General features: G+C 37.3%; 1 protein-coding gene across 1 annotated transcript in view; it reads right to left on the bottom strand.

Moving 5' to 3' along the window:
• The window catches only part of MGAT4D (MGAT4 family, member D), a 28,890-nt gene extending 16,732 nt beyond the window's left edge, over positions 1-12,158 (bottom strand). The window contains exons 1-5 of the mRNA XM_005877716.2: positions 12,110-12,158; positions 7,681-7,839; positions 4,924-5,061; positions 3,211-3,344; positions 390-436 (exon numbers count right to left, since the gene is read on the bottom strand). Coding sequence (XP_005877778.2) covers positions 390-436; positions 3,211-3,344; positions 4,924-5,061; positions 7,681-7,839; positions 12,110-12,158 — 527 coding nt within the window. The remainder of the gene's footprint in view (positions 1-389; positions 437-3,210; positions 3,345-4,923; positions 5,062-7,680; positions 7,840-12,109) is intronic.
• Positions 12,159-12,255: the final 97 nt, after the last annotated feature.

The following is a 12,255-nucleotide window of genomic DNA, read 5'->3' as shown; positions in this document are numbered from 1 at the left end:
CAGGCGGGGAACGTTGGAGTCTGCAGTCACTGGAGCAAGGAAGCCTCATGTTCGCTTCCAGCTGCCTGGCTGCCGGCTGCCATCTTGGCTGACAGTTAATTTGCATAAGGATATGCTGATTAGCCAATGGGAAGGGTAGCGGTCGTACGCCAATTACCATGTTTCTCTTTTATTAGTGTAGATAACATGAAAAACATGGAATTTAATAGGTAAATAACCTACACAATTGGGGAAATTGATAAGCTATACTTCATCACACCTGAGATAGAAATATAGGGCACAGATACATATTAAAATGAATATGATCACTAATAAAATGATTGGACAGAAAAAAACAGAATAGAAAATGAAAAGAACAGCCAGTTAAAAATTTATCCAACAGTACTTACTTTTTTGTAATCATGTCAACAACAGATTTTGAATACTCTTCATTACTCTAAAAATGAGAAAAATATTTTAATGAAACTAAGCATGCCCCATACTTCTATTAATACATATTTGCTACATGTAAACCTAGTTTATGTGTGGAATGTCATTATTTCCTAATCATTTCTAGTGTTTTCACTTTCTATAAAAGAATTTAAAATATCCATATGACTAAAAGATCTGACTTGAATATGAAAATATGTCATTCTCCTTTTGTCACAATATGAAATATCACTACATGTTATTTACACTTAAAAATTTGTGGTATACAAAAGCTATGCATCTAAGACAGTTTTGCCCTAAATGTCAGATGGCTTATTTCAAAGAATTGCTCTTTTTTGAAGATATCTTCATTTCATGAGTATTATATGACAGTAAGCTTACTTTGAAATTATTTCACTTTTTTCCAGACAGTATTACTCAGCATAACTCTCAAATTTTCTTCCATTGACAAACTTTGTGTACCTACTCTTTATTGAGTATTGTGCTTAGATGACAGACTCATTTGTAAATAGCTTTTGGTGGTTTATTCCCTCAGATGATCTTTTTTTTTAATATAACCAATGGCATTTACAAGATGTAGCCGCAGGGCCTACAAACATTCCTAATATAAAATTCTGAAAATATTTTGAATAATGACCATTCTATTGTCAAATCTGAATTCTCTAAAAGGCAATTCTGAATGTATATAGTTAGGTTGTTTGTTAAAAATATGTGTCGTGATGCAAATAACTCTATTATAGTACTTAAGCTTCTTAAGACATCCATAAATTGAATCTCTAGTTATTGTTACACACTGAAACATATTCTACTTTAAACGTAGTGCTAAAGTTGTACTTTTTAAGCATTATATATTCTATTTTAAAATTTGTCCCCCATATTTTATTGGTCAATATATTTTAGGCAGATGTACATTGTGTCAGCAGCAAATGAACAAAGCTTGTAATATGTAACACACAAAAAGTGACAAAACACTTCAGAGATTAAGTATATGCTTCCAATATTAAATTAAATTTGGAGAGAAAGATTATTTAATCTTTTATTTATATTTTCCCAATAGTTCTTCTGTTGCTTGTTTTGTTTAGAGTTTTTCTGCCTTCAAAGACACATTTATTATAGAAAATGCAAATAATAGAGAAAAGAATAAAGGACAACTCCCAACATCCAGAGATAACTATTATTATATTTCATACTTATATGTAAATATAAACTGATATTTATATATAGTTTTTGTATACCACTACTAATTTTTAAATGTAAACCATTATTTATAGCATTCTAAGATTTGCTCATTCTTTTTTTCTTTATACATTTCATCAATCTGTATTATCTTCCTTCTTTCTGTCACATTTTGCACAGACGGTATGCTAAACAGGATGCTTTACAACTTCTTTTAGTCAACAATATGATTTAGACATGGTTTTATGTCAGTGAATATGATCTTCATTCTTTCAATGGCTACAAATCACTGCAGTGTAGACATGAATATTCAATCAGTCGCTTATTGACATTTTGATTGTTTTCAATATTTTGGTGTTTTTGCACTAAAAATCCTTGAAATAATTACTTATTGAACACTTACTACATGCCACACAGCATTTGAAATACTTTAAATATTGTAGCTAATTTAATTGCCAAAACAATTATGTGTGACTAAGGTAATATTATCATCACTATTTTACAGATAAGAAAAGTGAAGCACAGAGAAGTAACTAGTTCAAGGTCACCAGCCAGGAAGTGGAGAAGCTGGCATTTGAAGCTGGCAATCTAGATCCAGAGTCTGTGTTCTCAACTACGGTACTGTGTGTCATATTTTATCATTTTGAAATTTTTGCCCGGTTATCTCCTTAGGATAACTTCCCAGAACTGAGATTTCTGAGACAAAGGGTATACACATTTTAAATCTGATACATGTTGCCAAATTCCCCTCCCAAAGGCCTTACCGTGTTAACATTTATACAGTACTTATATAGCACTACAAGATAGAAAACTTTGGGGCCATTAGAGAGATGAATCTGCTCTATTAATAACGAGGCAAATTACTTTCATAAACTCTGTACAATCAGGATAGTACTACCTCCTTTACAGAGATGTAAAGCAGGTTATAAATAATGTTATATAAAAATTGTCTACAATCCTTCAAATATAGGAAGGAGTCCCCCAATTAGTGGTAGTTATTATTAAATATAAATTATCTCTTGATTCCTATACCAAACTTTTACTGGGCCGGTTTTATTACTATAGCATCAATTTTAATGTTCTGTTTGTAAATACAATTCTGTACCATATAGTATGTAAGGCCCCTAGTTACATTTTTTAAAATGTATTTTTATTGATTTCAGAGAGGAAGGGAGAGGGGGGAGGGAAAGAGAGATGAAACATCAACAGAGAGAATCATCGATTGGCTGTCTCCTGCACACCCCACACTGGGGATCAAGCCCACATCCTAGGCATGTGCCCTGACTGGGAATCAAACCATGACCTCCTGGTTTATAGGTCGATGCTCAATCACTGAGCCATGCCGGCCAGGCCTAGTTACATATTTAATAATATAATCTTATTTCTCCACATGGAAATGTGATATTTAAATAAACTTTTTAGATTGACATATTTAATTCTTTCTTGGTGGTGTCAAAAAAAAGTATCAAATACATTGTCTGCTATCTAAAAAAGGCATCTGTGAATTGCTTTTTGAAATTTGAGGGGAAATTTTGAAATCATACAGTGATTAGCATGGAGACTGTGGGCTGGGGGCAAGGAGAGCTGGTTGGCCTTCATACGTACATCTGCAATAGAGACGATCACTACAGAGTCCTTCTCCTCCAAAAGTGTCATCCTGGAAACAAGCGAGGTCAGCGTTTGCTTCAGGTAACTATAATTTCGTCTCTTAACAGTGGAAATGCCCAGTGCAAAAGACACTGCAGACACCCGAGCATGGCATCACCATTTCAAACCACAGAGAAAAATATAATTTAGCATTAATATCTATGCTTACTTCTACATTTGGGTTAATTGTGTGGTCATAAAAATAGTGCTTGAAATTGTATTACAGAAGTAATCCCAACCAAAAGCTGTTAGTTTTTATATTATACTAGAGGCCTGGTGCACAAATTCATGCACCAGTGGGGTCCCTCGACCTGGCCTGTGGGATCGGGCTGAAACCGGCTCTCCGACATCCCCCCCCAAGGGTCCCGGATTGCAAGGGGGCGCAGGCCAGGCCAAGGGACCCCACGGGTGCATGATCAGAGCTGGGGAGAGATGCAGGAGGTTAGCCAGCCGGGGAGGGGCCGCAGGAGGGCATGTCTGGCCCATCTCACTCAGCCCCAATTGGCTGGACCCCAGCAGCAAGCTAACCTATCGGTCGGAGCTTCTGCCCCCTAGTGTCAGTGCACATCATAGCAACTGGTTGACTATCTGCCCCCTGGTGGTCAGTGCATGTCATAGCGAGCAGTTGAGTGGCCTTAGCATATCATTAGCATATTACACTTTGGTTGAACAGACGACTGGATGACTGGACACTCAGCATATTAGGCTTTTATTATATAGGATTTCATTTTCTGCTTAACACATTAAGCGCCCAGCCTGTTTTGTCTTCTGGATGGAAAGTATAGTGTCAGTCACCAGTGACTGACTGGGCGCTTAATGTGGTAAGGAAATTCCAATTTGTAGTGGATAGTTAGGAAATGCATTAAATAGACGACGAGACAATTTCAGTATAGTGGAAAAGAAAACTATTCACTCTCCATTTATTATAGTGTCAACTAACTGGGTACGAAAGGCATTGGCTGGTTCTCTACTCTTCTTCCTAAGGAGACACTAGAACTCCAAATAGGAAAAATACTATGAAATAATGTCATCTTTGAAAACAGTGCAAGAGGTAATTTCCAAGTGACTTGATGGGATAAATCCATGTCTCTAAGTGACTTTTATTGCCCAATAATGGCCGAAGCACTGTCAGAACACACCCATGCCATCCTAAATAGATACCAAGATTCTATGCTTAAAGCAACAGACAGCATGTAAGCAATGAACATGCCTATGGTCCAGCAAAACCGTTCTTAAAATAGGCAGGGTCAGCCTGGGGGCTGTGGTTTGCTGACCCCTGGCACAGAGGGACACACTCATTGGAATGAATGAGGTTTGCGAGAAAGGCAAAGATGGGGAATGTGGAGATAATCAGATGAGAATAGATTTATCAAAAACCAAGGGAGAAAAAGAGTTACCAAGTACTGAGCAGATACTTAACATATTACTTGAGTTATATTCAAAGCATCTGTATCAAAGCTGAATTTAAATTCAAGTCTCCAAATATTTATTAACCTATTTTTTTCTGCCAGACGATATACTGATTTCTGGTTATCCAAATTAATGCCAGATAGGCTGGTGATCTAAGTATCAAATTGAGCATCATTTTAACGGATTACATTTTAAAACTTAAAGGCATGTACCCAAAGATCAGAATATCTGTATTTGATTTTCCTGTTCTAATTTTCTTACCGCCTTCTTTCTTTTTGCTGATGATTACATCAGGATAAATTCTGCCTACTTTCCTCAGATGAGGGAGAAAGAACTTTAAGACTTCAAATGTATTAGACACTGTTTCATTCTTATCCAATGTATTCACTTCCTTCTCACCTGAAAGAGAAAAAATAGGGCTTCTGAGTTCATGGTTTCCTTAGATATCATTTACCTTACAGTTGCAGAACCTATAGATGATGTTAAGTGAGGGCTTCCTGTATTTAAGTTAAATCTATCACTATGAGCTACAACGACCACAAGCTCATAGAACTGTCAGTTCCAAAGAAGGAAGTATAACTGAAACATACTATAAAGAAGTATAACTGAAACTATTTCCAAAGCACATATCATATGTTTTGCTACTTTGACTAATATTGCATCATTAAAGTTTGTATCCTTATAATTTTATTTTATAGCCCCCTCAATATTTAATGACTCCATTCACACCGTTCATTTGAATTTGCCTCTACAATTCTGAAAAAGAAAAACAAAGCTGGAGGACTCACACTACCTAATTTTAATTCATAATATATATGTAAATCAAGGCAATGTGGTATAACAGAAAAAAAATAGATATATATAACAATGGAACACAATAGAGAATCCAGAAAGAGACCCACACAAATATGGTAGATTGACTTTTTTAAAGATATGAAGGCAATTCAATGCAGAATGGGCACCTTTTTGACAAATGGTGCCAGGACACTTGGACATCCACAGAAAAAAGACTGAACCTTAACCTATTCTTCACACCATTTATAAAAGTAAACTCTAAGGTTTTATAGACCTAAAATGTAAAATCTGAAACTATAAAATAAAAAAAAACATAAAAGAAAATCCCCATGACTCTTAAAGAGTTCTTAGATACATCAAATGCATAATATATAAAAAAAAACTGACAAATTGGATTTCATCTAAATTGAAAATGGTTGCTTTCTGAAGGACACATTAGGAGAATAAAAAGACAAGCCACAGACTGAGAGAAAATATTTCTAAATCACATATTCATTTGATATGTATCCAAGATACATTAAAAAAAAAACCTCTCGCCTAACCAGTTTGGCTCGCTGGATAGAGCGTCAGCCTGTAGACTGAAAGGGTCCCAGGTTTGATTCCAGTCAAGGGCATGTACCTTGGTTGCAGGCATGTCCCCAGTGGGGAGTGTGCAGGAGGCAGCTCATCGATGTTTCTCTCTCATCTATGTTTCTGACTCTCTATCCCTCTCTGTAAAAAATCAATAAAATATATTTTTTTAAAAACCTCTCAGCCCTAGCTGGTTTGGCTCAGTGGACAGAGCGTTGGACTGCAGACTGAAGGGTCCCAGGTTTGATTCCGGTCAAGGCACATGCCCAAGTTGCAGGCTTGATCCCCAGCTGGGAGCGTGCAGGAGGCAGCCAATCAATGATTCTCTCTCATCATTGATATTTCTATCTCTCTCTCCCTCTCCCTTCCTCTATAAAATCAATAAAAATATATTTTTTTTAAAAACTCTCAAAACTCAACAAGAAAACAAACCACCCAATTTTTTTAATGTGCAAAAGATTTGATCAGACATATTACAAAGAAGACGGAAGGAAAATAAATACATAAAAATGTTCAACATCATCACACTAGACAGAAATGCAACTTAAAACTATGAAATGCCATGACATTAGAATGGCCATAATAAATGGGAGGAACTGGAACTCTCATACAATTGCTGCAGGGAATACAGAATGGAAAACAGTTTGGCAGTTTCTTACAAAGTTACTCATATACTTACCGTATGCCCACAAATTCTAGATATTTATCCTAAAGAAATGAAAATTCAAACAAAACACCTGTACATGAGTGCTTATAGCAATAGGCATTTGTAATCACCCAAAACCTGAAATCAACCCAAATGCCCCTCAGCTGGTGAAACAAACTATCCATTGTGCACCCATACAATGGAATGCTACTCAGCAATAACAAAGCAGCAAACAAATGGTCACATGACATTTGGATGAATCTACACGAAGTGAAAGAAACCAGTCTCAAAGGGTTATCTGTGTGATTCCATTTGCATGGCATTCGGGGAAAATGGAAAAATACAGGAACAAAAAACTGAGCAGTGGTTTCCAGGCATTAAGAGTGGGGCGGGGCGAGGGGAGGGGGGAGTATTTGACTACACAGGGGGAGGCATGTGGCAGGACTTTATATCCTGAAGAAAAGGGGAACCACTGAAGGTTGATATACAAGACAGTGCAGTCTTCACGTTGGCTGCAGTGAGGATAGGTAGGTGGGGACAAGACTAGAGAGACAGAGAAAAAATAGGAGTATGTTAGCAGACATTTAGATGAAGCATGAAGGTGGCCTGACTAGGATCGTAGAGACGGTGATGGAAAAATATGGACAGATTTGTGAGGTATGTGGGATTATGAATCAATGGGGTTGCTCACTGACTGACATGGAAGTAAGTATGCAGGAGGGAGAGGCAGGAGTCAGAGATGATGTTCAGGTTTCTGGCTGCGTCTACTGGGTGCATCATGGTGCATTCACAGAGATCGAAAACACAGAAAGACCCCCTTCCAGATAGAGGTGAGAGGCAGTGATGTCTCTTACCTGATTTTCCCATGGCTGACAATAAAAGAGCAAGAACTGATTTAATTACATTTATTGGGGAGAAATGTCCTAAAATCAGGAAGCATAAAATGTACAAAACATAAAAAATAAAACAAACAAACCACCATGCACAAAAACAAAAGTAACACAAACCTAACTTTACGGGTACACCTGCACTCTGTCTATTGTCATACTTCATTTTACTCAAGGCTTCCATCAGCTCTTGGCGATTTCTTTCAGTTTTGTTTTTTAAACGTAGAAAATTTTCCTTAAACTCCAAAATATGGTTTCTACAATTAATTAATTGATTACCTGCAAAGAAAACACATATGTATATGTTTATATATGTAGCAATGGTATCATACAATTTTCATAATATATAACAAAAATGTAAAATTTATGCTTCTCTATAGCTATACTGTATATCTAGCATTATCATTGTAAGAAAATCAGAAACAACCTAAGTACCTAACAATGGAAATATGCTAAATAAATTACAGAATATCTTTTTAATAGTCTGATGGCTCTTAAATCACATATGATGAAATCTGTTTTGCTACTTAATATTTGTGCGGCTTGAGCAAGCTGTTTAATTTTTGCTAGCCTGTTCTTCACGTGTAAATGGATATGTAAGAATCCCTGCCTCAGAGTTGTTGTGAAGATGCAATTCAATAATGCATGCAAACCACATGGTAAAGCACATTTTAAAAAGTGCTTTGACAAATGTCTAATAAACATTTTTTGGTGGACTACTCTTTATTCATTTATCAATTGAATACCATGCAGCTATGGAAAAGAATATTTAATGTCATTAAAGCCATTGTGATGCTTATGAGGCTTCCAAATACAAGGCAAACATTTGGCTGTATGATTTTGAAGTTTAGGCTGGTATTATAGATTTGAGAGCGAAAAATCTTGAGAGGCACTTATAAAACTGAGCAAGACAATGTAGTGAAAGAATACGGCCTCAGTCTTACTTCATCCCTGCCTTGGCTCACACTAGCCTTAGCCTTGGGCAAAGAATTCAGTCTTTGAAATCCAGCAGGGAGCATTATCTAAAGCATTGAAATTGATTTAAGAGGTTCTAAAACGGAACCATGCTTCATCAAAAGAATTGCAACTACCCCAATAAATCTTGAAAATCTATATAGTGGATATTACTTTTTTTAAACAGGGACGTAGTTTAACCAGTATAACCCTGTTGCTGGGGTTCCCAGGTAATATTCTCTTTACAAAAGGGATCATGTGTTTGGAGTTGATATAACACAGGTGATGCAACATATCTGGGCCAACGTAAGTCAGTCCCTGAGGGATCAATTTGGTAAACATGAAAAGAAAGCGTTTTCTCTAGAGGAAGTAGTATTTGCAGAAACAACCATACAGAAATGTTAAAGGACACAATCTCTAGGCTTAGGTCTGCTTCTCGTTCATTCTTACCTGGTAATTCAACTCATCAGTATTCTATTTAAGTTATTTATATTAGCTGCATAATCACTGAGGTACTTTGTGAGGATGGACTGTTATAAAACTACCTTTCCTGCAAAGTTTGAAATAAATGATATTTGATGTTTTGAGTCAATTGTGGTAAAATTGTGAAAAGAAACATCAATTCACATGTGCAATGGGCCAATGGGACTCCCACCCATGAACCAGGTGAGGTCCTGAGAACACCGACCTTCGCTCCTCACAGCAAGGGGCCAGTAGAAATGAAATGCAAGCCACCTTTGTAAGTTTATATTTTCTACTAGTCACCTTTAAAAAAGGGTAAGAAGAGACAAGTGAAAGTATCAATAATATACTTAACTTAGTCCTAAATATCTAAAAACTTTTCTCAATATGTAATCAACATAAAAAGCAATTAATGAAATAGTTTACATTCTTTGTTTTTGTACTAAAAAAAGGATATATATAAAAATGGTATTGAAAATCCTGTGTGTATTTTACACTTACAGTACATCTTAATTCAGATGCTAAATTAACAGTTATACTAAAATGTAGTCCTACCAAAACAAAACAAAAAAAATTCTTAATGGAGAAAGATTTTGCACTGCTTCCATTTTAAAATGTAAATTTAGATTAACTTAAAATTAGATTAAAATGCAGTTCCTCAGTTGCACACACTACACTTTGAGTGCCCAGTCGCTACCTGAAGAGGAGCTACCGGACCGGACATCACAGATCGATGATACCAGCTGCGAGCCTGTCATACACATATCTCAGGCCTCACCCAGGGCCTCCTGAGTCAGAAGCTGTATTTTAATGATTCACAGGAGACTGAGATTCGTGTTAAAATTGAAGAAGTACTGTTAATAGACCTCTAATAGTTCCATCTTCCTCATCATTGACTTCACTATAGAGTTCAGGTCTTTATTGCCTCTCGCTGCACTAGTATTATAATTGCCTCTTAATTGGTCTCTCACCTCCAATCCACAGTTAGTCTTCTGGAAACCCTGCTCAAAGACTTTAAACGGTTCCCTAAATGCTAGCTGAATAAAATCCAAATGAACTTGCCTTAGTATGCAAGGTCCTATACAATGTGGCTATGACCTAACTTTTCCACCTTATTTCATTCACTAAATACCTCCGGTAAGGAGAAGCATGCTGAGCTATTCATTCTTTCTCCCATTGAATAGGTATCATGTGCCACTCACTGTGCTGTGATAGGTAAACAAACATGGATAAAGTCAGGTTCCTGCTCTAAATTAACTAACAATCGGGCTTGCAAGGGATGCGGGAAAGGAGCATATATTTGAACAACTAAGTATAATGGAATTGTCGAAATGGAATTATCCTCGAGGTGCACAGGCCAAGGGAGGAAGGAATAATGAAGAGCCCACTAGCCCTTGGATCCTGGACTCTGCTGACTACACCTGGGAGCTCTCTCCTCGCCAGTCCTGCTGCAGGGTATGTTGTAGACACAAATGTACATTCCCACAGGTCGGATACCTTGGTGATTATATATGGTCCCCCACTTGGATGGGGAGAAGGCAACTGATCAATGTTTCTCTTGCACATTGATGTTTCTCTCTCTCTCTCACCTCACTCTCTCTCTCCCTTCCTCTCTCTAAAAATTAATAAACAAATCCTCAGGTGAAGATTTAAAAAAAAAGAGTAGTGTATTCTCAAGATCTCATTTTCTGAACTTGGACATATGAAGGATGGGAATATAAACACTTTGAGGAACCAAACTTGTTTTTCGTGGTCATAACTAGAAAACACACCAAAATGGTTGTATGTATCTCAACAAGTCTACAGTTTTATTAAAAGAATGTTAATTGTATTAAAGTGTCCTATGAGGTTGCCAATCTAAATTGTCTTCCAAAATTACTATCAAAAGAGGTTTACATTTTGCTTTCTAATTATGAGTAATGACATTTTTTTGTTAATAAAATTGCTCATTGTTTATTGTTCCAAAATAAATAAAAGACACATTTGGGTAATGGTCTTTGTAGAAAATGAAGAAGGAAAGAGTATAAAATGATTAAAGATTAGTAGTATATATCATATAAATTAATATACATTTTTTAATCTTTGAAACAAATGGCATGCAATGTTGGTATTGTGGGTACATGACAAAATTTAGTATTAATTAAGGGACTAAAACATAGTTTTAGCATTAATTAGAGGACATAAACATTAATTAGAGGACTAAAGCCACTTTCAAACTTTATCCTTGACTCTACTACCAAGATTACTTAGTGTGCACCCTGAATCATAAATGAGTATCAAAAGAAGAATGAAAATTTAACCTAAAACAACCCAAGGACAGTCTTGGAAGGCTGGGTTAATATGTTTGCAGAATCCCTACGTCTTCAGTTCAAAATTTAACTGTATAAATGTTAAAATGTTATGCTATGGCCTAGAGTTGAAAGATAAAATACAGGAAACCAAAGTTAAATTTGAATTGCAGATAAACAATTTTTTAGTATGAATGTATCCCATGCAATTTTTACAGTAACAACTTACTCATTGCTTATCTGAAATTCAAATTTAACTGGGCAACCTCCACTTTTATTTGCTACCTTGGGAACGCCACAGACAACAATAAATTAAAACCTTGGTGTGTTTCAAAGTGGCAATGTGAGCCATGTCAGTCAGATTCCAAACCAGCACTCTAAACTGTTGGTTATGCCTCTCTCCGCCATCTCATCCTTTTCAGCTTCCCAGAATTTACTGACGGAGCCTGAAGTGTGGCTCAAAAATGCTGAACACGAAAGAGGAAAGATGCTGGCTGTGTGACAGTTGTTGGAGTCAGGCATTGGCGTTTCTGGAAATAATGGGGTGGGGGTGGGGGGTGCGGCTGGACACAGATCGGGTCCTTGAACCTACGTGGGAACCTACCTGCAGGCCAATGCGTTAACGCGCGTGCCAAGTGGCGGTCAAAGCCACGCAGATAGACCTGGGTGTCCGTTACAGCTCAACCGCTGGCAGGACCAGGGCGTGGGGGCTACATCTGTGAAGCCCCTATTAGGAGAGCAGGCGACCCCGCCAGGTCCCTATGTCAGCCCACCCCCTTCTCTCTGACCCAGCAATCCAGGAGCCCCGATCGAGACAGTTGGCGGGAGAAGCCACCCTCGCTTACTGGTCTGAGTCATCCTGTAGATACAGAAACAGGAGAAGCTGAAGAGCATGACCGCGATGAACGCCATCATCAAGTTCACTTGCTTGGCCCTCATGGAGCTGGTGGGGTCCGGTCAGGCAGCGGGCAGCGCAGCGGTGGCGGCGGGG

This window comes from Myotis brandtii, unplaced genomic scaffold, assembly GCF_000412655.1.
Source record: "Myotis brandtii unplaced genomic scaffold, ASM41265v1 scaffold53, whole genome shotgun sequence".
NCBI lineage: Eukaryota > Metazoa > Chordata > Mammalia > Chiroptera > Vespertilionidae > Myotis > Myotis brandtii.
The sequence above is the reverse complement of the archived record's forward strand: the minus strand, read 5'-3'. Positions and strand labels throughout refer to the sequence as shown.